The sequence below is a fragment of the Ovis aries genome, chromosome 18 (genome assembly GCF_016772045.2).
Source record: "Ovis aries strain OAR_USU_Benz2616 breed Rambouillet chromosome 18, ARS-UI_Ramb_v3.0, whole genome shotgun sequence".
Lineage (NCBI taxonomy): Eukaryota > Metazoa > Chordata > Mammalia > Artiodactyla > Bovidae > Ovis > Ovis aries.
In genome coordinates, this window is record NC_056071.1 from 59,361,343 (window position 1) to 59,388,964 (window position 27,622).

The 27,622-nt window shown below is 39.4% G+C and overlaps 1 protein-coding gene across 10 annotated transcripts in view; it reads left to right on the top strand.

Moving 5' to 3' along the window:
* VRK1 (VRK serine/threonine kinase 1) overlaps positions 1 to 27,622 on the top strand; it is a 78,951-nt gene that overhangs the window by 18,886 nt on the left and 32,443 nt on the right. For 5 of the 10 annotated variants that reach the window (XM_042235462.2, XM_042235461.2, XM_060401469.1 and 2 more), the window contains 4 exons: positions 13,539 to 13,703; positions 18,440 to 18,495; positions 26,457 to 26,526; positions 27,396 to 27,483. In XM_042235462.2, coding sequence (XP_042091396.1) covers positions 13,539 to 13,703; positions 18,440 to 18,495; positions 26,457 to 26,526; positions 27,396 to 27,483 — 379 coding nt within the window. Of the gene's footprint in view, positions 1 to 585; positions 657 to 6,357; positions 6,473 to 13,538; positions 13,704 to 18,439; positions 18,496 to 26,456; positions 26,527 to 27,395; positions 27,484 to 27,622 lie in introns of all 10 variants that reach the window. The other 5 variants (XM_042235463.2, XM_060401470.1, XM_042235464.2 and 2 more) reach the window with 3 other exon arrangements.

Here is a 27,622-nt window from a genome sequence, read left to right on the forward strand (position 1 = left end):
GGGATAAAATGAAGTAAATATATGAAAGAGACCCTGTATATTGTTGGGAAGGATATATAAACTCAAGAGTCTATATTTTTCATATGATTTCTTGGCACTCATCAGATACATTAATCAACTTCTGATTAGCTGGCTCATTTGTAAGAGAATTGTCTTTAGATGTATTGCTTTCAAATTATTCTTGATACAATTTAGCAAAAGAGGTGATGAAGTTCTTATTGACTGATTATCTTCTAGTTGATTTTATTCTTTGACTTACTGTAGACTGGCAGGAAGCCATTTATACCAAATATGTAATTATTTCTTAATTTCAAATAAGTGTGAAATATGAATGAAGGTTTTTGGCCTGGGGTGGGATGCGAAAAAGGTGATTGGGTGGGGCGGGGGGAGTCGTTCTGAATCATTCATTCACTACTTTATATGTTTTACCCAACTTCTGCAATGAAGGAGGCTTTTATTAAAATTTTCTGATGCAATAGAGTTGTATGTAATAGAGCCCTTAATTGAAAATGATTCACTTAATGAGGAAAGGAAGATGTGCCAGAACACAGTTGACCTCTATATCCATTGGTTCTGCATCCACAGGTTCAGTCAACTGTGAATTCAACTAACTGGATCAAAGATACTCAGAAAAAATTTCCAGAAAATTCCTAAAGGTGAAACTTACGTTTGCCACGTGAACAACTATTTACATAGCATTTGCATTGCATTACTATAGATAATCTAGATATGATTTAAAGTATACGGGAGGATGTGCATAGACTATATGCAAATACTGTGCCATTCTATGTAAGGGACTTGAATGGATTTTGATTTCTAAGGGGGTCGAGGAACCAATCTCCTGACGATACGGAGGGATGATGTATATAGACCAGTGGTCCAGATTGCACTTCACAGCTGCCTGTGCAGGATTAAAACATAAGGCACTGCGACTCTTGTGAAATAGGTTTAGTGTTTTAGAGTTCTACCGATAATCATGTGTAGCCAGGATTTGAGAATTACTGTCTCCCACAATGGGTAGTTATGTAATCGAGTTTATACTTTTCTTTTGAACTTCCTGCCACTCAGTGAAAAGAGGGAAACAGGAGTTTCATAGCTCTTAATGGCTTAAAACTTCCATCACTGAAGAGGCACTTCTTTTTCCCACCATGAAACTAATAAAGTTTGATCTTGCAGATATCTGCAACTGCTCACTTTCTTTAATAAATAGTTTTTATCAAAGAATTCAGAAACATTCTTTACCTGGCAAGCTTTTATTGATCCTTGTTTGAAGCTGATGGTCTAATATTCAATCCTAACTGTGTGATGGTGTTTCTGCATGAAGCTTAGTGCAGCTTCTTGAAGCCAAATGTTGCATTTTGTGTTTATATTTGTAGCCCCAGTACATTGCCCAGCGCATATACTGAGGTGTTCTATAAAGGCCTTTGGAATAAATGAGTTCAAACGTTTCATTTCCTGGTGAACTAATTTGCCACGAGATAGAGCTTAGACAGTGTAGAGGAAGAGATGATTAGCATGTTTCCTAGACCATCTGTCACTAATATTGATTGTTTCCACTTGGCACTGGAGCCTTGTTTTTTTGGGAGTGGATAGCTTGTATAAAGTTTAAAAAAAAAAGTTGGAAAAACCTCCTGTTATTCTGTATCCCTCTCTTTGGTGGCTTAAAATCAGTTTTTAAAAACTTGCCATTCCGACTAGTCAGGAAGCATGAAGGCAGGGGCTGGTTATTCCAGTGGCTACGCTGTCCTAGTAGCTGGTAGCGGTTTCTGCCTTGCCCCCTTTGCCCCCCAAGTCTGTTTGACATCTCTACCAGAGTGGTCCTTTGAAAACCTCAGTCAGAGCATACTACTCCTCTGCTCCAAACATTGCCATGATTTCCCACCTCAGTGAGGTTTAGAGTCAGTGTCCTCACAGTGGCCTGTGTCCTGGACGTGATGGCTGCACCTGGCCCTCTTCCGCGTCTGACGTCAGCCAGCGCACTCTCCGCCAGCTGCGCCAGCCTCCTTGCTGTGCTGGGCAGGCGCTGGCCCTTGGCCTCTGCTTGTGGCTCCCTCAGCGTGAGATGCCTTTCGTCTCCGTCACCGCCTGGCCGGCCTCCCTTGCTTTCTTGTTGTTTAGTTGCTAAGTCGTCTCTGAGTCTTGGATGCAATGGACCATAGCCCGCCGGCCGCCTCTGTCCACGGGATTCCCAGGCAAGAATACCAGAGTGGGTGCCGTTTCCTTCTCCAGGGGACCTTTCTGACCCAGGGATCGAACCCACATTTCCCGCATTGCAGGCAGATTCTTTACCACCAAGCCACCTGGGAAGCACCAGTCTTGGCTTGAATGTCACTTTCTTGTGCGGCTTTACCGATCACATTTCAGTTTCAGCCCCAGCTCCCCCACCCCATCCTTTATTCGCCCTTTATTATTTTTTCCGTCAGTACTTGTCATCATTGGACATAGCACATGTTTCAAATTTGAAAAAAAATTGTCTCTCTCCTCAAATAATGAGCTTATGCTCAGTGAGGGCAGGATTTTTGTCGGATTTGTTTACTGCTTTATTTCCATCTGCCAGAGCAGTTCCTGGCACGGAGGTAAATATTTGGTGAGCAAATGAGTTAATGAAGCAGACACTACATATTGTAGTACAGAATTCTGTATGATTCAGTGTTATTTTTATTTTAAATTTTAAAGGAGGCATAGCATAGTAAAGTTTTGTATTTCCTGCCCCAAAGTTGCAGCCACTTAGTGTAATAGCATTACCACGTGACTTATGTGTATGTTAAAGGGAGGGTAAGGTCTAGTCCTAGTCTGTGCTGTTGAGAAATGAATTTTGATCCTTTATAAAACCAGTCCTACCTTGAGGTGACTTTAATGACAAAAGTACTTAAGGTTTTAGATTTATATCAAGTTCAGCTTGTAGATGGAATAAATTTTGAGGATGGGATAATTCACATTAGCCAGAAACATTTTAAAAATGTAAAAATTTTGGTGAGAAATTGGTCAGTGGGAGAAGTCTTGACTCGAGTAATCAGAGTGTGATTTTCATCCTGACTGATTTGAAGGATTGTGAATCAAGATGCAAGTATAATACCTGTTCCTAGTACCCTGTTTACCCTTTTGCTAAGGTCAGAAGCGTCTTTGCAGTGGCCCCTGGGGCTCCCCTTGATCTCTTGCTCCTGTGTTCCTTCTCTGACTTCTTTCCCCTCGCCCACTCCACACCAGCACCTGGCACCCTTGCTCTCTGCTTGCATGGCACACTCCTTACTTAGGGGCTTTGCACCGCTCAGCCCTCTGCCCAGATACTCATGGCCAGCTTTCCCACTTCCCTCCTGTCCTTGCTCGGATCTCCCCTTCTCAGGGGGCTGATAGTGACCTCTCTGTTGACACCACACGCCGCCCCCAGCCACTGTGCTCTCCCTGTCCTCTGTCGCCTGACATGCTCTTCTTCTCTTTGAAAATAGCCTGTACATCCTCTAAAATGTTAGATAGTCTTCCCATTCTGGTAGGTTTTATTCTCTTTCTTACAGAATGTGTCAGAGGTAGGACCTTTTTCTGGTTCCTTGGAGAGCAGTGCCTGGTGAGTGGCAGGTGGTCAGGGAATGCTTGCTGAGTGCATGAATGAATGAGTGAATGAACAAACCATTCCTCTCCTTCATAAGTGCACATCACTCACAGTTGACCTTTATTTACTGCTGTGATGATGGATAGATTTGTGTAATTAACATCTACAAGAACAGCGTTTGAAATAATACCGCTGGTCTCTGTACCTCCGTATTGTGACCTGGGTTAGAATTTCCGTCCTTATGAGGCTGCAGATTCTGCGTCATGTTTTCACCGCATTTTGTGTCCCCACCCACCCGTGGACAGGCATCTCGGTTGCTTCCACATTTTGGCAGTTATGAATAGTGCTGCTTTGAGCACGGGTGTGCGCATACTGCTTGAAGGCTATAAACTCTTGAGATCTGTTAGCTTAAGGAAGTCACATCAATCAGTTATGTTCTCTGCATATGCCTCCATCTTTTAAAGCTCTTAGCTTTATTTCCAGAGGTCTTAATTTTACTTAACAGCATGTTTTTCTTTTATGTAATTTATTCTCATAAATTTGTATTGTGGTGTAAGCTGTGGAAATATAGATGGTCTGCTTTTTTAGAGTGATGCAATCCTGGAAAAATATACATCAAAAAGTGGAACGAGTTCCTTGAAAGAATGAGCTGTTACTCACTGTTGTGTCTTCCAGATTATCTATGCTGTGAGGGCCGGAAGCAGTAGATTGAGAACCTGGAAAGTGTTTTGTTGAGAAAGCAAAAGCAAGAGAATGAAAGCAAAGTGCAAGAAAAGCAAGAGAAAGGGTGAACAGCAGTGTTGAGTGCTGCTGGGGAATGAGCAGAGTGAATGAGGTGATTCGAAGGGTACTTGGGTTTTGGTCGAGTGGACTCATGATCCAGGTGGAGTGAGTTGTGGTGACTTGAGGCGAAAGGGTACATTAGTAAGAACAGGTAAGTTTAAGATGGTTGGTACTGATGATAGCAGAGGGGAATTAAAAAGTTCTTTTTTTTAATAGGCATGTCATGAGCATATTTAAGAGCTGATGGGAAGGCTCTAGTTGAGGGAGCTGTTGAATGTTTGAGAGGAGGGTTAGTTAATAGTTTCAGTCAGGAAGTAGAAGGGCATGGGATACAGGTGAAGGAGCTGGTGTTGGAGGACAGGATGGAGGCAGAGTTGGACTTGAAGTGGATGCAGGTGGTTTGTAGGTTTGAGTCTTGGAAAGATAGAGATACTCCCTTTGAAGTTTCTGGCTTTTTTCTCTAAATTAGGAGATGAGGTCCTCTGTTGAGAATTATGAGTTAGGGAGGAGAATTACAGTTTTGAGGAGACTAAATAGGGTTTGATATGGATTTCAGTTGCTGGGCTTTTCGAAGGAGTGGCACTGTCCTCTCCATTTGGATGTATATTAAGCATAAAGTTAGATGTCAGGTACTTGAGGAAAAAATAACTTATTAACCTTTTTGCTGCATACTTTGACACATATATTGAATTCTTACCAAGTGCAGTGATTGTAAGACAGGTCTCGTAGTTAGGGAGCTCATAAACTTACAGGGAACATTTATCAAATGCAATACGCAGTAAGAACAGGACTTGAGAGGTCATGTCTGACTGCAGAAGAGCTAGATCTTTGTGTATGGAAAATATTTTCAGCAAGTGTATATGGGGAGTGGGGGCGAGAAAGTGCTCTCTGCTGCAAAGAGTAGAGCTAGCAATGTGTTGGTACCACGTTAATGGCCTGGTGAATAGTCCAGGTTGTTCAAAATTATCCTTGAATCAGCGTGTCTGTGCAGTTTAAAAGCGTCAGAGAACTTATGACTTTAAAGAAAATTTCATAAAAATATATGATCCCCTCAGAGAAACTCAAGTACACACCTATTTTAGGGAAAATGTATGGCTAGTCATCTGATATGTGACAAGCTTTATACAGCATTGTAATTTCCCAGTTTGGATATGATGAATTCAGAGCTCATTGAGTGTAAGCAGCATTATTGGATTCATTCAAGCTTTTTTTCCCTCTCTTCAACAGAGGATTAAAAAAAAAATTCCAAATTTGAATCCAGGACTTGGAAAATGCCGGTTGTCTAAATACAGTACCATATTGTGATAAATATAGCTCTTGAAATTTTAAGAATCTTTTCACAAAACTTTCTTTTAATATTCATAGCGGAACTTTTTTTGGAATGTTATCTGAAAAACAGAGGACCATTTTATTATCAGAGCTGACTATTAATTAGGGTATTGTTTCAAATATAAAAGTTGATCTGCCACTGAAATTCTATTTGAATATGTATAGTTCCAAGCTTGCTTTGTGTATTTAATAACTTTAGTACCATAATTACTCTGTTTACAATTAAGTTTTGGTGAATATGCTAATATGGAATATACCAGCAAATGATTTCAGTAAAGGGTGGTGTTGCTTTACATTTTCATGTGCTTTTTACTTGAATGTGAATTTCATTTAATGTCAATGGGAGAAGAAGTGGTCAGATTATGTAATGGTTAGTGGCAGTGAACTTTCTTTTCTTTGAAATCTCTCTCTTGGATTGGGCATCATAACTTGGATTTGCTTTGCTCCAGCTGGGCAGAAATTATGCAGAAAGATTTAATTTGGTGGAGGTTTGTTCCCTCTGGTTTATTCTTTTAATAGAAACCTTAATGTAGGTATTGGTTTCATTGTTAACAGAAACCTATAATATACTAAAGCAATTGTTTAATTCCAATGAATATTTTAAGTTCTTTACTGAGGCAGGTGCTTATGGTCATGTTATTTATTAGTTTTTGACCAGAGACTTCTGATTTTAAGTACTTCTCCTTTCTTCTTTTTAGAAATCCTCTTAAAAGGACAAGGAGATTGAGACACACAGACTTCATATTCTCTGAAGCTCGGAGCCGTCTTTTACTCTGAACCAGAGAATAAGAGGAGTGACCAAGTGGAGTGCAGGTCAGACAGGGTGTAGGGGGTGCCAGGAGGGGAGGTCTGAGGCCTGATCAGGTCTGGATTGGAGGCAGAAGAGGGCCCAGGGACACTTGCTGAGTGAGAACGTTCCAGTGTGCTTGGTGCCCACATGTGTGTGCGCACACACAGACTTGCCAGCCTTTGTGAACATTTATGCAGGTTATCAATTCATTGCCTTTCAATTCCATAAGCATCTTTCTTCGCTCTGTTGATGATGCTTGAACTAGACCCTGGAAGCATTTTTCCTTTCCAGAACAATGTTAGGTTAGTCAGTAGAGGGTGAGGGAGGGACATTGCTAGGCAGAGTGGGGAAGGGGCTTCTCCTGCTCTTGCGGTGTGCTTGGTCCCCACCCTCCACCCCTTTTAAAGCGTGGGTGAGCAAAGCATGCTTATCCTCCACGGCTTTGTTTAGCATCCCAGTAGCAGTTCTCTTGTTTCCACCAGGACCCCAGCAGGTGGAGTCCTGGGTGCGGCAGGCGCCCTCGAGGGCTCTGCCGCCCAGTGGGCTGTGCCCACAGCCCATCGAGTGAGGAGTTCCTTTCTGTCTTCTCTCCTTTGATCTTGTAGACTGTACCTGCTCCCTGCCTCTGCTCTTCCTTAGAGTTCTCTTACCCCTTTTAATAGTCAATAGTACCTTTTAGAAATTAATAATTTTTTATTATAAGTTTTTTTAAGTTACTTATGCATTTTAACTCCTGATTGGATCCTGACTGTTAATAACACTTAAGGTTTGTGTAATCAGCTGTTAATTTTACATAAATTTAAAAATAGAATGAAATAAGTCCTGTGTATAACTTGATTAATTTTAATGATGTGAACATACAATGTAGATATTACCCAGACTGGGGTATGGGGCATGACCAGAGCCCCAGAAACCTTCTGACTCAGTGGTCTTGCTATTTGACTTCTGTCATTACGGCGTGGGCTTTGCAGGTGAAACGCTAGCGGTAAAGAACCTGGCTGCCAGTGCAGGAGACTCAGGAGATGCGGCTTCGATCCCCGGATTGGGGAGATCTCCTGGAGACGGAAATGGCAAACCGCTCCAGTATTCTTGCCTGGAGACTTCCATGGACAGGGAAACCCGCTGGGTTCCAGTAGTCCATGGGGTCGAAAGAGGAGGACACGACTGAAGTGACTTAGTACATCACGGATTCATGAGACGAATCATGGAGTGTGTCGTCTTGTGTCTGGCCTCCTTCTATCAACATACCATTTGGGTGGGTGATCTTCAGTCGCTGAGTCATGTTCGACTCTGCGACCCCATGGACTGTAGCACACCAGTCTCCTTTGTCTTTCACTATTTCCCAGAGTTTGCTCAAATTCATGTCCATTGAGTTGGTGATGCTGTCTAACCACCTCATCCTCTGCTGCCCCCTTCTCTTTTTACCTTCAAACTTTCCCAGGATTAGAGTCTTTTCCAGTGAGTTGGCTCTTTGCATCAGATGGCTAAAGTATTGGAAGCTTTAGCTTCAGTATCAGTCCTTCCAATGAATATTTAGGGTTGATTTCTTTTAGGATATGGGCTTCCCTGTAGCTCAGCTGGTAGAGGATCCGCCTGCAATTCAGAAGACCCCAGTTCAATTCCTGGGTTGGGAAGATCCCCTGGAGAAGGAATAGGCTATCCACTCCAGTGTTCTTGGGCTTCCCTGGTGGTTCAGATGGTAAAGAATCCTTCTGCAGTGCGGGAGACCTGGGTTCCATCCCTGGAGAAGGAAATGGCTACCCGCTCCAGTATTCTGACCTGGAGAATTCCATGGACAGAGGAGCCTGGCAGGCTACAGTCTATGGGGTCTCAAAAGGTTGGACACGACTGAGCGACTTTCACTTTCCTTTAGGATTGACTGGTTTGATTTCCTTGCAGTTCAAGGGACTCTCAAGAGTCTTCTCCTGCACCACAGTTCAAAGCATCGATTCTTCAGCACTCAGCCTTCTTTATGGTCCAGCTCTCACATCCAGTTCTCACTGAGAAAACCAAATCTTGACTATACTGACTTTTGTTGGCAAAGTGATGTCTCCGGTAGTTCATCTATTTTATTGTATCTGTTTTCCTGTTGATGGACATGTGGGTTTCTAGTGTTTGGCCATTCTGAGTAAAGCTGCTGTCATCCTTTAACGTGGGTTTGGTGGATGTGTATCCATCTCTCTTAGGTATGTGCACAGGAGAGGAATTGTTGGGTCGGGTTGCAGCTCCTCACAACAGATTTTCAGTGTGGTTGAAATGTTTTTGCTCCGCATCCTTACCAGTACTTGGTATTGTCAGGCTTCCACAGTGCTGCTGCTGCTGCTGCTAAGTTGCTTCAGTCGTGTCCCACTCTTTGCGACACCATAGACGGCAGCCCACCAGGCTCCCCCGTCCCTGGGATTCTCCAGGCAAGAACACTGGAGTGGGTTTCCATTTCCTTCTCCAATGCATGAAAGTGAAAAGTGAAAGTGACGTTGCTCAATCATGTCCTACTCTAGTGACCCCATGGACTGCAGCCTACCAGGCTCTTCCGTCCATGGGATTTTCCAGGCAAGAGTACTGGAGTGGGGTGCCATTGCCTTCTGCATCCACAGAGCAGATCTTCACAACTTTTTAGGAATAGATAATTTAAATGCTGTTTAAACTCTGTATATTGTGGTAAGAGAAGACAAACTTCTAAAGTCTTTTTATGAAATGAGCATAACCAGCTGCATTTGTTTAAGTCTTTTGTTTGTCCTCACATTTTAAAAGATAGGTTGTTCCATATGTAACAGATAGCCGGGGAAATTTGCTCTATGACTCTGGGAACTCAAACTGGGGCTCTGTGACAACTTAGAGGGGTGGGATGGGAGGGAGGTTTAAGGAGGAGGGAACACACGTGTATCTGTGGCAGACTTGTGCTGATGTATGGCAGAGACCTACACAACATTGCAGAGCAGTTATCCTTCAATTAAAAGTAAATGTTTTAAAAAGGTTGTTGACCAGATGCTTATTTATTAATCGACTGTCATTGTTGCCCTCTCACACCCAGCAGAAGCCAGCTCTGAGCACTGGCGTGGCTGTTGTTTGTCTGTGGCCCATCTAAGATTGTAGGACTGCCCGGAGGGGGACCATCGTATCTTTTTCCACAAAAAGGCACCAGAGGAAAGGAGTTTCAGTTAAGATTATTCTAAAGAAAATTCTGTGTTGTAGTGGCCCCTTTCTGTCAGAGCAGCAGAGTATATATTTCAGTGACTTCTTCACATTCACGTGGAGTAGATAGAGGTATGAGGGAAGTTTTAACCCAGGGATGAGGTTAGTTGCAAATACTAACTAGTAACCAACCTTCCATTCCATTCCATTCCAAATAAACTGGTGATGCAGAGGACCTACGTTATGCAATTTATATGAACTGTTTTCTGTAGTTAGTTTACTTGGGTTTTTTTGATATATATGGTGATGGTTTAGTTGCTAAGTTGTGTCAGACTCTTGAGACCCCAAGGACTGTAGCTCACCAGGCTCCTCTGCCCATGGGATTCTCCAGGCGAGAACACTGGAGTGAGCTTCTCCAATACTTGTGCAGCTCCCTGATGTGTATGGATGACTGACTAAAAGGGAAAAAACTGGATTCCCACCTCATATCTTAGACCCGTATAAGTGTAGACAGACAAAAAAATTAGCAAAGAATTTTATGAAACCATAAGATATCTAAAGGAAAACATGGGAGATGTTTGAAAAAAAGTAATTTTCCTGGGAGAGGTCTTTCTAAGGATGACATAAAACTTCAGAACTGAAAATAAACAATGTCAAAAGACAAATAAATTGGGACGATTAGTTGCAATGCCAAGAGCTCATTTCTTTAATACGTATAGAATGTATAAGGAGTGCCTGTGAATGAAAAAGCAAAAGGCCACCAATAGTTCACAGGAAATGAAGTACAGGTTTTACTTGGGAATCTTATTTTTTCTTTCTTTCTTTCTTTCTTTTTTTTTTTGTGTGTGTGTGTGATTGGACCAAGCTCATGGAGTATGAAAGACTTCCAATTTTGATCTCTTGGTGATTGTTAATTATAGGAACAGTCTTTTTCTAAAGTTTAAAAACCATAAAATATGTCACAATTCAGAAAACCTTATTATGCACATACAGACATAAGGAATCAGAGGGAACTTTTGTCATGACCACCACTTGTGTCAAGAAAAATGTGCCCACCGTGGGCCCCATCCAAATCCTGACTTTCTTACGCTTCCCCAGAGTCACCTCCAGCTTTTATGGTAATTGCTTTCTTCTCTTTGTAGTTTTATCATTCAGGTGTGTATCCCTCAACACTGTGGTTTAGATTTGCCAGATTTTGTTAGATATGTTTTAAAGTGTTTTAAACCTAGTTTTCCTCTCCCCCGTCTCTTTTTCCCTCCTGTATCTGTTGAAGAAGTGGGAACATATGCGCCATAAGGGTTTCCTTCCCACAGTTAGAATTCTGCTGACTGCATTCCTGTGTCATAGTTTATCATATTGTTCTGGCCCCTTCATATCCTGTGACTTGATAGGCTGAATCAGATTCAGGGTCTGTTTATTTTTTGTTTGTTTTTGGCAGGATTTTTTCATGGCTAGTGGCGTGTTCTTTTATCAGGAGGCATGTACTGTCTGAATAGTTCTCTCCTTGTGATGTTGGTGTCTATCAGTGCTCCATGCCTGGATCCCGTAATTCATTAGGAGGTGGAAGTGGTGTTAAGTTAAAACCATTCTTACTCACTTATTAGCTGAAATGTTTCTGTGTAAGGAGAAGTTTCTCTTCATCTTCTATTTGGTTACCTGGTGGTACAATTCATATATGAAAGGAAGGATGGATGCTTGATTGTTTCCCTTTATTCACTGGTTTTCAAAATTGAGTGGTTTCTTGCTATCCTCTGGAGGTGACCACTTAAGTTTTCTTACTGTTACAAACTCTTCGACTTACCCATTTTATGTGTTTTAATCCATTATGGTTATTATCTTTACTGACTCAAATTGGCTCATCTTTGGTTAGTGGTAGCATCTTCCAGGTTGACTCCTTAGACATATTTGACATAACTGTAGTAGTTTTTGATAGCGTCCTTGACATCTAGAAATGACGAGATCTTCCAAGATTATCTTGTACATTTCTAGCTCCACACCTGAAATCAGTAATTTGTTGAAGGCACCATTTTAACAGGAAATAGTATTTCAAGAGTACAGTTTGTACACTAGGAATGCTCTTTGTTTGCTACTGTGTTGTTTCTTTTTCTAAGCTTCTTTATTTATGAATGGGGCTTGGGAATACCAAGGTATATGTCTCTGTGTGTTTATATATATATTCTTTCTGTAAAAGAGAAAATACCTTTTGAATTAAAAACAATACTTCGAAATATAATCCTGCCTCTTCTATCATCTGCATCCTCTTCCATATTTGAATCCTGTTTTTTTAAGGACACAGCACTGGTAAAATTAAAACATCACATAATTATTCATTTGCATTATTCCATGTCTGCCTACAATATCCTTAGTTAACAAAACCAAGGATCACCACAGTATGAGCGAAAGTTGATTTTTTTCAGCTTGTTTTCCCGTTTTTTGCAGTTGTGCTATGTCTGCATTGTCAGAACATATACCTATTATATAGTCTATCATCTCCTTTATAACCCTTGTTGAGACTCAGTTCTGCAAATAATTATCTATTTACTGCTCACTGTCAGTTCTTACAGTGACGTTTCTTTAGTCATTTGGGATATCTGAGGCTTGTTTTCTTGTGGATTCTTACTCCTTTCCCCCATTTCTATGTTGATAACACTTTGAAGTCTTTAGACTTGAAATTTAATTGAGTATAGACTCTTTGGTTTGTATTTTCATTCCTTGAGTCTTAAATATGTTACTTCCCTTTTTTCCTGGCATAAAGTGTTGCTGTCATTGTGATGACAATATGATTTTACTTTCCTTACAGAATATCTTCTTTTTGGCCTGGAAGCACAAAGAATATTTTCTCCTATTGTTAATTTCAGTAATTTTACCAGACTAGGCTGTGTCTTAGAGCTGGTCATCCTGGGTTGATTAGTATGTAGGTGTGATCTTTCATTTTGTAGTTTCATGGTTTTTTTTTTTTTCAAGTTCAGGAATCTTCTCTAATTAAATCATTTAAACTGTCTTGACTGCTATAAGGAAATTAATAGGATATCACTCTGGTGGTTTGATAAAGTTGGATAAAATTTAGAAGGCATTCCTTTTAGTATTTGATAGTACTGTGTGTTTTAGTTATTATACTCAATCTATTTAACTGTAGTTGTCAAAATCACCTCTTTTTGATGTTTTGAATGTGGGCTGTTAACGGCTGCACTGAAATGCCATTCAGGAAACTTTTAATGATTACAGATACATTAAGAGAATTAATTGATATGATATTAATTGACATTCATTTATTTTGAAAACTTAGGATATAGACAATGAAGATATATATCAGTACTCTGTCAGGAAAAGTTAAATTTAAAAATTCCCAGTAAATTAATAAAGAGCATTTGCATAAATGGAGTTTGTGTAGGTAGAATTGATAGTGGGTAGATACTTGCTTAAATTTTCCAGTCTAATGTGGTGTGTATGTATTTAGAATATCTAGGCTCAAAACCAAACTACTTACATAAATTGTCAAGTCTTAACAGACATCGTTTATCTGAATAGCCATTTCAGATGTTACAGACTACCTTACAGCTTTTATCGATCTCTTTTCTTTCTTTACTGTATCTATAATATAGTTTTAAGGAACTATAGAATCCTAAAAACTGTTTGTTTTAAATATTTTTCAATTAGTAGATTAAAATAGGTTTTTCTTAGAGTTTGAAATTACACACCACCCCCATACACTGTTAGCATTAAATAGCATTTTTAGTCATTGATGATTTTATACCACTGGAACTTGAAATATTTTCTAGCAAGTAATTGCATGGATCATGTTACTTATTGCTTCCCCTTCCAAGTTAAGAGATAAACAGAATTCAGCACTTATGAGTCCTTTATTTAAACTTCGGAGTAAGTAGGAATTTGAATAGCATCTTTGCCTAGAAAGCTTTCCTCAGTGAAAACATTTTTGAGTGTTGCTTTGTTTTATAGTGAAAATGCCTCGTGTAAAAGCGGCTCAGGCTGGAAGACAGGGCCCTGCAAAGAGACGTCTCGCAGAACATTTTGCAGCCGGGGAGATAATCACTGATATGACCAAAAAGGAGTGGAAACTGGGGTCTCCCATTGGCCAAGGTGGCTTTGGTTGTATATATCTTGGTAAGTATTCCACTACTTCTGGTTGTCAGTCCAAAGATTTACAAGTTTGTTTTCAAAATATTTTCTTAATTGCAGACTTTTGCAGGATGCTCCTAATAGCCTACGTCAACATAATATTATTAGGCAAAAATACCCCTCTGATGTGGGAGTGGAGAAGACGGTTGATGCAATCACAGCAGAAATAGAGGATAAAACATCTCTAGGGTTGCCACCAGTGAGCATAAGCTTCACATTTCTTAGATATTCTGTATGCTGTTAATCTCCTTTGAGACCCAAAGACAGCCATATCTTTCTTTCCCCACCTCCACCCAGTTAGGATACATTCCCTTTGTTTTAGTATAATTTGGAGATTTTTCATATCTTTAATAGGCATGGATATTTTTTCTTTCTATGCAAACTTAATAGTCATCATGGTGGAATTTAAGAGAATGACCTAGAAATTGCATATTAAGTCTGAAATGTGCTATTTAATTAGCATATTATTTAAATTTTAGGGGACCCATTGTGGAACCCTGAGATACTGTAAGTTTGTTTATTTGAAAAACATTTTACCTGATTGCTTCTAAAGCTGTGTCTCTCAGAATATTAGTATTGATACAGTGCATTTAATGATTGCTTTTGATATTTCTCTCTGACTTTTCTATTGTATATTCTTACTCCTCTAATCTTTATTTAATTATTAAATTTCTGTATGAGGTTTATAAAATTTTCTTTTTAAAAACTTTCCTTTTCTTTCAAGCAACATCTTCCTCACAATGCTACTATTAATACTAGGTTAGCATCGTATGAAAACTTGTTAGAAGTGTACTCTCTTGAGTCCCACCCCAGACCCACGAATCAGCAGCTGTAGGGAGAAGGTATATCCCTGTGACTGGGAAGCCCTGCAGGTGGTGCAGGTAGATGCCTGGAAAGTTTGAGAACCACCGACATAGATGGAAGAGCAACTGCTCTTAGTCAGGAGGGGTCTAACTCAGCCAGGACCGATGAGTTGTAGTTGGTTAGCTGTAGTCTCTAGAGGTATGTTCATGAAACATAGTTTGAAAACCAGCACTTTACTGTATTTTATAAATGCTGTGTCTCTAGATCAGTGGCACCTGTCTTAGGGGAAATAAATTGTTTCTTTAGTTTTATTAAGAACCAAACCCATCCCAGGGACCTAGACTATCTGACTTAAACTGAAAGCCTTCATAAGTCATGAAAGGTTAGTAGCTACACTAGCCAGGTCTATATTTGTCACCTTGTAATTTAGAGATGGCAATTCTGTAAGCTTGCTCTACTACAGAATGTATATACTGAAGACTTCCTATACTAGGAATGGGAGCTTGTCTTAAAGCAAGTAACTTCTTCATTTTCTGTTAGTTAAGCTGCTTTTGTAACCTCTGGCAAATTTGCAGCTTGCTTTCCCTGTGTGCTGGCCGTTTTGTCTGTATTGGTATGTCTCATCAGAAAGTGCCATCTAACAGTATTTTTAATATTCAGTGGTTTGACAGATTTCTGTAATAAAGCTTTCACTTTTTAAAAACTAGATTGATCTGGAAAAGGAGTTTTCTTCAGTATTGCAGCCTCCACTTTCTCTCTCTCTGCCCACTGACACCAGAACAGCCATTTTCAAGATGATCAGCAGTTTCTGCTGACTGATGGTTTTCTGCTAAAAGATTGCCTTTTTGTCTAGATACTTCCTGCAGCATTTGACATGGGTTACCTCTCCTCATGAACGTTGCTTCCATCGTCTTTCATAATACACGCCTTTACCTGTGGTTTTCGTCCTGCCTCTTGATGTGCTCGGTCATCTTTGTAGGTACCTCTGTACTCTCAGCTCGCTTTTCCTTCTGGGTAGTCTCTCTCAGAGTGATCTCATTGAGTCTCTTGGCTTCCATTGTCTCTTTTTTGTTGATTTCCATCTTTTATTAGTAGCCAAGGCCTTTCTTGGGCCCTTGAGTCCAAGCCCATAGTCAGTGACCTACAAGGGATCTCTGTTTGGGTGACCCACAGGCATGTCTAAAATTTATATCATCCTCTTCCATCTTGTGATTCTGTCAGGATCAGAAGAAGATGATCTGATTGAATGACACCCCTCAAGCCAGATACTGGAAAGCATTCTCAAGTGTTATTACACTAATATTCCTGGTATTTCATCTGGTGCTGTTGCTTCAGCTGTGAGACTTCTCAGATACATTCATTTCTCCCTCTCTTTTGCTGGTCCTGCAGCATTTGCTGGTCCTGCAGGTCATTGTCATGTCTTGTCTGGATTCTCGGTATAGCAGTGACTTTTCTCTGCTCAGCCCCGCCCTCTTACGTCCTGCTGTTCACATTGTGGCTTGAGTGACCTACTCTGTTTAGTTTATGCTTCTCCGATGGCTCCCCCAGGGACCTTAGGATGCAGTACCAGACTTTGAGAATGGCGTCCCAGACCTTCCGCGCAGTCTGGTCCCTATGTAACTTTTTTCCTCATCCCTTTTATTTCCTCAGAATCTGTCTTTGACTCTCATGCTGCCCTTTGCCTCTTGATCTTTGTATGTGATGTTTCTTTTGCTTTATTTTTCCAAAGCTGAACTTAGGGCAGGTGGTATCTGATTATAATGCTCCTCTGTTAACCCTTTCATAGTATGTTTCACGCTGCACTGAGATTACTTTTGTTTTTCCCAGAATAAATATGTCCTCCTTGGCAGTGAAGCAGCTCTTCTTCTTGTTTCCTGGTGTCTGGCGTTTTTTTTCCAGTATTTGTTGTTTGAATGAATTATCGAACTTCCCTTTGCTCCTTTCCTCATTTGAACTGTGCAGTATTTGGGGGATACTATCCTCATTTCAACACTTGTGCATTAAATGCTTATTTAAAAAAATTTAACTTTGCTCTGTTATTAATCCAGTGTCTGGGTGATGTAGTCACCACAGCAGGACTGTTCCTTAAGGAGCTCAGACTTACTGTTTTGCCCATTTGGCTGTTTTTATGACTTGGTGGTCCTTCTGTCGTCTGAAGTATTTTAGCTACAGCCTTTTCACAGCACTGCTGCTTTCCAGCTGATTGATGTTTTCTCGGTTTCCTTTGCCTGTCCCTCTCCATCTCTTCAGCTTCTTCTGTGAGAATGCCTTAGGGCCCAGTCCTAGGATTTCTTCTTTCCTCTGTCTATACTCATTCCCTAGGGGCCCTTCCAGTTTCATGACTTTGAATGAATAGCATTTCTGTGTTGATGACTCTCAAATTTCTTTATCCAACTTGGACCACTCTTCTGAACTCAAGACTTGTACGTCAGCTGCCTGTTTAACACCTGAACTTGGATGTTTAATAAGCATCTCAAACTTAAGACACCCCAAAACACCAGCTCCTCCTGCAGTTTTCTGTCATAGCAAGTAGCAACTTCCTCTTTCCGGTTGCTCAGGCCAAAAACCTGGAGTCATCCTGACCCCTCCCCCCGACCCCGCCTTACCCTCTGTATCTAATTCATCAGCAAATCTTGTTGGCTCTTCTTTAAAAATATGTCCACAATCCGACCACTTATCACCACCTTGTGTGCTGCCGCTCTGGTCACGCTGCCACCATTCCTCACCCAGAGTATTCTGATAGCCTAGCTTAAAACTCTCTGCTCTGCTCTTACTGTCCACCCTCCATTCTTCACAGAGCCACTCGCAGAATTCTTTAGAAAATCAGTCTGAGCTTACCGTTTCTCTTCTTCATTTTCCAGTGGCTCGCCATCGCATTCATGGCCACAGCGTTAGGTCTCCTGTCTTTGTATTTGTTCTCTGCTGCTTTTCCGGTCTGTGCCCTGTTACTTTGCACCTCACTTGTTCCTCTCTGGGCACATGTAGGCCTTTGCGCTGGACTGCCTGGAATGTTCTCCCAGATTATTTCCATGGCTCCATCCTTCACTGTCTCCAGACCACTGATCCAGTGACACCCTATCACTGAGGTTCCTCTTACTAATTTGCAGCTCTCTACCTTCCTTTCCTGCTTTTCTTTCTCTTGCGCTTACTGCCATCAAATATACTTTATATTTTAATCGTTGTCTGTGTCCAACTACTGAAATGTTAGCATCATAAAAGTAGAGATTGTTTGCTCCTATTCATTGCTAAATCAATTTCTTAGAAACTGGCATGTAATAGCTATCTGGTAAAAAATATGTGTTTAATGAGTGTGGGAAACCTTATTTTCCTAATTCAGCATTTCAGGGCAACTATGCTTCTTATTTGCACAAAATAATACTGACAGCCACATTAAAATTATTCTGGATGGCATTTCAAAGGTCTAGTGCCAATATCCTGAACCATTGGTCTATCTTTACCCCAAACGAGTGCTTTTTAGAACTTTAGCTCCCTCTCTTCTTACCTTCCTACCTAATGCTACTTCTTAAAAGGATTCCCTAGTTTGTTAAATTTAGGAAATTGTATCAGTTATCATCCTCTTGGGAATCTAGAGCATATGTTAGCATGTCAAAGATCATGAGTGCTTTTGAATTAAAGAAATCTTTAACTCAGTTTTCCATACTTAATTAATGATCACATTGAAAATAGCAGCAATTGTAAGATGACTTCCAATTTCAGGCATGTTAAATTGTGGGAAAAAAGCCTTAAAATTGATGAAATATGCAGTAATGATATCCTGAGACACATATTTGGGAACTGAAATTTATTCTACCAAGAGGTTATAGATATACAGATCTACATATTAATAAGGGGTTAGTAATAGGCTATAATAGTGCTACTTCTTGTTCTGATATTATATATGTCACTTTTTCAAACAGCTGATACGAATTCTTCAAAATCCGTGGGCAGCGATGCACCCTGTGTTGTAAAAGTGGTAAGGAAATGTTTCTGGCTGATTTTTTTCTTTTCTGTTGATTTAGTTGTAGTATATATTTTGTAAAGCATTCTTTTTAATAACTAGAATTAATTAAACCATAAGGTACTGTATTTTTAATAATGTTTCATAATTACTAAATGAGACAAAACATAGTTTTATAGTTTTAAATAATTTGAATTCAAAAATTCTCTCCCCTCTTTTGAGTTAGAGTGACACTAGTACTTGTGGAAAAAATGAATGAAAGGCTGGAGGTTTGCAGGTGTGGAATAAAAATGTTTAGCTCATTCTTTTTATTTCAGCTGTATTTATAATAGATAAGATGCTTTTTTTATATCCTACAAGATTATACTACTTTCATGACCTTTATTGTATTTTGTCATGCATTTGCTTCTGAACTTACACTTGGTTAGTTTGCTTTTTATTTCCCATTATCTTTCCCTTCCCCTTTCATTTTAGTAAATACAGTTATTTATTTGTGGTCACTTTGAAACTTCTTTTTGCTACACTGACATTGAAATTAATTTGTAATGGGTAAAGGCAGACGATATCTTGTCTAACATAGACATACTCTGAATAGCCGGGTCAATTTATATATTGGCAGTAACAAGCATTTTAACTACTATTTGCTAGTAAGTGAGGGTGTGTGCGTCTTGTAACTCCCCTCTCAAAATTCTTTATTATGTATGAAGAGCATGTTTTTGTTAAATAGAAGAAGTGAAAGGGTCTGTTATTTGGGCAGATTGCCACAGAGTTCCCCAACACTGCTTTTTTTCCTAAAAGCTACAGATTTCTGGAATTAGAATTACCTCAAGGTTTTTTGTTTTGATTTGTCTTATTTTACTCTCTTTTTTTAAAAAAAATATATTTGATGCCATTTGAATTAATAACTCTTGGATCTGAGTTTTTTTTTTTTATTGTTTTCACCAAGTTTTTATTCACGTGTAGTTTTTATAATGAAATAGATATGAAATAAACAGTTTGAATCCTTTTTTGACAAGTGCATATGCCTGTATAATCCTACCTCTGTTAAAATACAGAGCATTTCTATCGCTCCCAGAAGATTCTGGTGTCATTTTCTGATCACCGTGGAGGAAACCACTTGTCTGAGTTTCCTTCCTCCGTGTGGACTGTTTCTAGAATGTCCTGTAAATGGTATTTATGCAGTACATTCTGTTTTGTCTCTGACTGCTTATGCTCAGCATAGTGTTTTAAAGGCTCGGGTATATTGCTGGCATCTCAGTTGCTTGGTCAGTCTTTATGTCGTAGTATTATATGGTAGCTATATTAGAGTTAGTTTTCTATTTCCTGTTGATAGACATTTGGATTGTTTCCAGTTTGGGGCTCTTATGAATAGACCTTCTGTAAATACTCTGGTCACTGTTTTTCTTGGATCAGTACCTAGAATTACTGGTGTATAGGGAAGGTGCATATTTAAGTTTATAAAAAAGTACTAACCAGATTGCCAAAGTGGTTACTATTTTACACAGCCACCAGTAACATGTGAGAATTCCAGCTGCTCTGTGTCCCCTTTCACACTTGGGATTGTCAGGTGTGTTGTTGGTGTGTTGTGACCGTGATACCGGAAGTATAGTAGTGTCTCATAGTTTTAGCTTATATTTACTTGCTGACTGGTTTTGAGCACTTTTGCATTATGATTGTTGACAATTTATGTATTTTCCTTTGTGGAGCTGCTTCAGTCTTTTGTGGTCTGCTGGCACCGCCCTTCTCCCTCTTTTTTTTAGTAACTCAGCTTTGCTTTTTATAATTCAGTGTAAGAGTTTTTCTGTATACAAGTCCTTTCTTAAATATATGTGTTGTAAATCTTTTCTCCTAGTTTGTAGTTTGTCTGTTTATTTTCTGAATACTTTTTCTGCATCTTTTGAGATGAATCATAGCATTTTCTTTTATTTTGTTAATGTGGCATTTATATTGATTGATATTTGAATGGTAAACTGAGTTTGTATTCTTAACAGACACTCCAGTTAGTTCCAATGTATTATGCTTTTTGCATAATGCTGGAATTGATGTGCTAATATTTCATTAAGGATTTTTGCATCTTTGTTTATGAAGGATGTCGGTTGTTAATTTTTCCTAATATTCCTGCAATGAAAGCATTTCTCATCTCCTTGTTTGGTGTAGGTGTCAAGCTTCTTGGCGCACTGAGCTTGGTCTCCCCTTCTGGCCCCACAGCGTCTCAAGTATCCTGTCCTGGGGCTCATTTGCTTGTCTCCGGTCCTTTAGAAGTCACAGTCCTGTACTGTCTGTTTTGTCGGATGTCTGAGAATAGTAATTTTGCTGTATTTTGTCCAGTGTTCATATTTGTTTACTTCGAGAGGGCTAATTGGATCCCAGCTATTCCGTCACGCCCATGGGTGGAAGCAACGTGGGTAACTTTAGAGTGGATGTGATTGGTTTGTTTCCCCTGCCATTTCACTTTTCTTTATGCCTTTTCGTTTTGGATTTTTCTTCCTTCTCATGTATTTAATTCCTTTGAAATACTTAGTTTGCTGCTATATCAGAGGAACAGAAGTCTCTACTATTAAATTGGGTCATTTGCATGGAATTTGCATGGAATATTATCTGCATTTGTCTTTGATATGACAAATTAAAATATTAAAATCTATGGGTAAGATTAGTTTCTTCTTAGAATCTTTAAATAGTTTCCACTGTGGGAAGAAAACAAGTCCCCTTATGAACTTGTCATAATAGTGAGGTTCAGAAAATACAGTGCCTCTGACCACTTGGCAGCTGCTTTACCTGAACAGTTATTTCTAGGTCTCGGAGGAAAGTGTCTGAGCCGTGTGGCTTGTAGGTGGGGCTGCTATGTAACCGTGTCTCTTTTTCTTCTGTGTAACCCTAGCTTCTTGAAAGTATGTTTTATTTTAGGCTTATAATATTCTTCTTCATTATGAGTAGTTCTAAGAATTTTATTTGTTATTCAGTGTCTTTTTCGCTTACAGAATTATGAAAGAAAATGGGTAGAAACAAGTATTTCCTCACTGCTTAAGGTAGCAAATTACATTTCTAAGTTAAAAGCCATTTGTCATCAACCCTGGTTCAGTCCTCTGTGTCTCCTGTCTCCTAATTTGGTTCTACTCCCATTCGCCTATATTACGTCTTCTCTTTGTAATTAGGATGATGATAAATATTCAGCTGATTTCTCTCTTGCATTTAATATTTCAGTAACATTTTCAGTGTCCTGGTTTGTCTGTGATCCTGGAAGAATGCCATAAGCAAAATAATGTTGACTTTTTTTTTCCTGTCTAAGAGGTGGGTTAGTGACTGCTGTTGGTCGTCTTCCCTCATACCTGTCTTTCCTGAACTCCTTTAAACCGCTGTAGCCCCCATTTTATATAGTTTCATCTGTTTTACAATTTCACTTGCTAATATCCTTCTCATGGCTCTACTTGTTTTAGTTTTTATGTGTTAATTTTATCTCCCTAACTAGATTTTAAGGGCCTTGTTTTAAAGTTTGTTTTCTTTATGCCACCCTTAAATGCCTGTTTTATTCTTTTCAAAACTTTTTGGCCATAATTGCTTGCCACCTTGTAACTTCCTGATGCGCCTGTTTCTGTCTCTTGTCTGTGCCTTTTAGCGCAGGCCTGTCTGTGATTTGTCTTCACTTGTGATAGGTAGTGCCGTAGCTCTGTTCATTACTAACCTGCAGTTCTTTTATTCTCATAGAGCTTTGTAGAAGTCAGAATGATTCATCAAATACAAACATGTGAAATGATTATCACCTCTTTCCAGTATTAAGATCAGAACTGTTTATGAACATTTGCTGTTTAAACATCAGGAGCTATTAAATACCATTTTTTTCAAAGAACAAGTATTATTCTTTGGGGAAGCTTCATAATTAATTACCCAAAAAGCAAGATATAAAACTATAATACAGAGGTAATTTTATAAAATAACTATATATAGAAAGAAAATATAGTATTTCCAGATTTTCTAAAGTGAATTGGTATTTTATCTTTAGAGAAAGAAAAAAAATTATTTAAGAAATAAAGGCAAATAGATTTTTAATGTGAAATTAGACTTAATAATTTATAGCATATCAAATCAAACAGTGGTTCTCAGCTCCAGTTACACGGGATAATTGCAATCTCCAAGTGCAGGGCTGGGTTATCCGTATTTTTGGTAAAGTCTTCTCAAGAAATTCTGTTGTGCATCAAGGTTGAGAGCCACTGGTGGGGTCTGGCGCCTAGAGCACCGTAGTTCTGAAGTCTTCAGTGGGATTCTGTGCCCATGCCATGCTTACCTTTGCCTGTGATCCTGTTATTCCCAGGGGTCACCAGGTGCCCTGTGCTTCTGGTAGGCTTGCTGTCTCCGTGTGGAGGACTGGTTAGAACATTTGATTATTGCACTCGCAGTGTTAACGGGTGTGCACAAGAGCTCCAAATACTAATCCACGCATTTCTTACATTTGGTCTTGAAGTGAAGTAACGACTAACACATTTAAGATAGATGTGTAGGTATATGCTAGGTATAGTCTCCGGAGAAGGCAATGGCACCCCACTCCAGTACTCTTGCCTGGAAAATCCCATGGACGGAGGAGTCTGGTAGGCTGCAGCCCATGGGGTCGCTAAGAGTCGGACACGACTGAGCGACTTCACTTTCACTTTCGTGCATTGGAGAAGGAGATGGCAACCCACTCCAGTGTTCTTGCCTGGAGAATCCCAGGGACGGGGGAGCCTGGTGGGCTGCCGTCTATGGGGTCGCACAGAGTCGGACACGACTGAAGCGACTCAGCAGCAGCAGCCGGTATAGCCTCTGTCCTCCTCAGTGACCGTGTCTGGTTAACCCTTACTGACTTATGGGAGTGGTCCTGGACTCACGGTGCTGGGTCACCTGTGATGGAGACCTGAGAGACACTCTGTATTTTATTTCAGGAAAGTAAACGTGCAGAGAGAAATGGCAAATTGGATAATGCAAGGAGGAAAACATCTTTCTGTGTTTGTGGTTTTTTTAATACTGATTTATTTGCATGGGGTCTTAGTTGTGGCCCTCGCGCTCTTTTGTAGTGGCAGGCAAGTTTCTCTCTAGTTGTGCTGCCTGGGCTTAGTTGCCTTTCGGCATGTGGGATCTTAGTTCCCTCACCAGGGATTGAACCCCTGTCCCCTGCACTGCAAGGTGGATTCTTAACCACTGGACTACCAGTGGACCACCAGAAGTCCCTCCTTCTGTGTTTCCTTATTAACAGATTGTATAATGGATTACTTCATTCAGCCCCCCTTTGTGGTCATGTCCTGAGCTAGTAGCAAAACTGGGGGTAGAGGTCAGGCTTTGGGATCTTGTATTCTAACAGTTCTTTATGTTATAGTCTGTTCCCGGCGTGTACTAACAGATATCTGTAGTCTGAAGTTCTCTGGAAAGAAGTTGAAGACTGATGTTTCATTTCCCACACTGATGTTATGAGAAGTGACCTGAATTTTCAATTCATATATCATAATTTTTTGGTAGGAAGGAGAAACTTTATACAGCTTCATTTTTAAATGGCAGCCAGTTGCTTTTAGATGGTGCTGTTGAAATATATCACATTTTAATTTTTTTTCTGTTGTCATCTTCATTTTGACACTTAGAAGTCTTAAGGAAACGTTTAGTGATATTCTAGTTAAAATGTCAGTCCCAATTTCTTTTCTAAATCTTGGCTATTATAGAGTTGGCAAAGTATTTTAGATTTGAAGTATGTTAATAAAATTTTTAGTTATGAGTTAAGGTATTTTCTTCAACAGAAATAGCTAGCTTTGGCTGGAGTGCAATGCCAAGGAAGTAGGTCCTTTATTTTGTTATAATGGAATTTTATTGAATTAGAAAAAAGGATGAAATGAGATCAAAGAGTCTTTATTTTAATGGGACTTTCAATATAATAGCTTGATTTATATAGGTTGATTCTTATTATTATAAGTTTAATAAATTATTGCCTGAAGGAAAGCTTGAAAATTAAAGTTGATATGACATAGGTTGAAACTGAATAAATCAGAATTTTATACAGATGGTAATAAGCCAGGAATGTGTCTTAGGAAACTCCTTTCAACCCTGAGTTATGAGCTACTCTAAAAGTTAGCCTTTGGAGAGTAACTTCCCAAAATTCCTCTCCTGAATTTCCATTTCTTACACTGAGTCTGTTACTCCTGCTGCAGGCCTGTTCTCAGCCATGGGCTCTAAGCATTCACAAGTGTCTGCCTGGCTCCAATTGCTGCAAGGAAAAAACTACAGGTTATGGCAAAACTTGGGTTGTGAGTCCACAGGTAGTGATTTGGCACACCTTAGTATATTGGTTAGTTTCTGCTTCTTAAGACATGGTATACAGCCCTTGTATACCAGTCTCTTCCAAAGCTTGCCTGTAACAAATAAGGCTAGCTTATTTTCCGGTTCTGATACCAGTATTATGTATGTTGCTCTTTTGCTGTGGAATACTTATTCTTAGTGGCTACTGCCTGACTCTGCATATTGTCTAATCAATCTTCCTGTAAATACTTAAACTAGGGATTTCTATTCTTCTGAATAACAGGAAATCTGAGATACTAAACTGTGTATTTAGAGTAGTTTTGTTTAAACTTTAAGGAGCAAAATTAACTTCTCTGACAGTGAGAGTATCTTGAATAAAGAAAACGTGAACATATATTAAGTCTTTGCATATTTGTGGAAATCTACATATTTCTGCAAATTTTCTCTCTGGTACGGTAGTAGACATCTCTTACCGCTTCTTCTAATGCTCTGCTGACCCTGGAAGTCCGGTTACACAGACATTCTGACTGAAATAACTTTCTTCCCGAACTTCTCCAAAAGAAAACAGCCCCAAAATTAGTTTAGAAATATTAGCCTCCTTATTTGAAAATTTGATACTTTTCAAAATTTTTTAGACTGTTAATAATTAAGGTAATATCAACATGAACTATCAAACATTAAACACTGATCAGTTTTAATTAGGCCAAATTTACTATTTAGAAAGTTCACAAAATTATGTTTCCCACCATCCCAGATTTATTTAGCTAGGCAAAAGTCCCAACAGGCTGATGTTTCTTATTTTTCAAGTACTTTTTTATGAATGTAAGCCTCTTTACAAATAATTTTGACTGTTCATATCCCTTAAATGAGTATAGTTCACTAACATTGGTGGAAAACGTGCTTGTTGAGCCTCGTTCCCCTCTGAACTTTAAATTACCATGCGGGGAATAAATTGCAGGGTTCCCTCCTTGAAAATCATAGGAATGAAAACAGAGGATCTAGTCACGTGGACATGTTTGCTTGCTCTGGGGTTCCAGAACACTTGTCTTGGTGATCAGATTGGTTTCCTGCCAGTTAGATAGAACTGTAATGAGAAATAGGAAAGGAATGGGATTTTGCCACTAATGGGTTAAATCAAGTGTTGAAATTTTTGTTAAATCTCAGAAATAATCTTGTAGCCCCTTGGTGAAACAGTTAACATGGTTGCTGATCTTTGCTTAAGAGACAGTGTAATAATGGTGAAAATAAGGTTAACAATTTTTCTTAAGTTTCTGCAAAGATTAAGCTATATATCTGATTTTGTATAGTTTACCACATGTAGAAATGAACCCTCAGAAATACAAGACTTATGGACTTTTCTGAGACTATCTGAAACATATCCAAGCATTTTACTTAGTCTCAAACACAGTTTATAAACTGAAATATCAAAATCACACTGTTGGAAGAGGGCTTCCTAGGTGGCTCAGATGGTGAAAGAATCTGCCTACAATGCAGGAAGCCCAGGTTTGGTTCCTGTTGGGAAGGTACCCTGAGGAAGGGAATGGCTTCTCACTCTAGTATTCTTGCCTGGAGAATTCATGGACAGAGGAGCCTGGTCGGGGGACAGTCCATGGGGTCACAAAGAGTCTGGAAAGAAAAATGGATACATTAGTGTTTTTTGAAGGTTCATTGAAAATTACTCAGTGATTTTAACTAATGTGTGTACTAATGAACTCTTTTATTTTAAGGAACCCAGTGATAATGGACCTCTTTTTACTGAATTAAAGTTCTACCAGCGAGCTGCCAAACCAGAACAAAGTAAGAAATACAGTACACATGTGTTTGCAGTTTTAAAATGACCACTGGTTTTGTTTTTTGTTTTAAGCCAAGATTAGAGCAGTATGGTTTTGTTAATTTTTACTTTATAGATAGATTATACTTAATGAGATTTGTGTGAAAGAATTTTGATCTCTTAATGGATTTGTTGTGATAAGATTTCACTTATCTTGATAATATAGAGTTAATAAATAATATGTGATTTAGGACATAGTGTTAAAAACTGAGAGCCCTAATCCATGAGAATGGCTCAGGGATCTCCAAACCTTCTTCTGAGTGTTTTCCTCAGTTCTGGAGACCATGACTTGTAGGGTTGCCATCACGATGAACTAGAACAGACCGCCAAGGGGGAGGGCAAGATGTCTTCCCGCTCCCCTGATCCTGCCTGTCCTGTCCCCTTCCCCTGTTCCATCCCCTCTGCAGATCCAGGGAGTCTCCTGGTAGGCTGGTATTGGGTTTGGGAATCTCTCTAGAGGCTCTGTCTCTCCTCGAGCTTGATTTCCTGGCTGAGGACCTTTAGAATGAGGTAAAAAGTAAGACTCTGGAAATAAGTAAACACTTAGGTAATTGGAGATATTAATCTTAATGGCAGTACTGTGGTTTGACTTTTTAAAGAAATGTCTTTTGCAGATTTTTCATTTTAAAGACAACAGTTAGGGCAGGATAGCCCAATTTTGTAGGTTAATAAAAATGTTTCAGTTGTAAAGTACTTTTCATTTATTGCTTATTCTGTACTGTTCACTTATTTTTTGTGAATTAAGGTGGACTCTTACACATTCTGTTCTTGAAGATATAAAAGCCTGCTTCTGTATAACAAAACTGAAATCACAAGCATGTGTTTTAACTTGTAGTTCAGAAATGGATTCGTACCCATAAACTGAAGTACCTGGGTGTCCCTAAGTATTGGGGGTCTGGTCTACATGACAAAAATGGAAAAAGGTAAAAACATGCGTGTTTTGTTTTTCTCCTCCCGTTTTGAGCATTTATTGTTCAGTTTGATTGGTCAAGAGTTATGTACTGAGCGCCTCCCTACAGTACTGCTTGGCCTTCACCTGGGTGTGTGGAGTGCCTTCTGCCG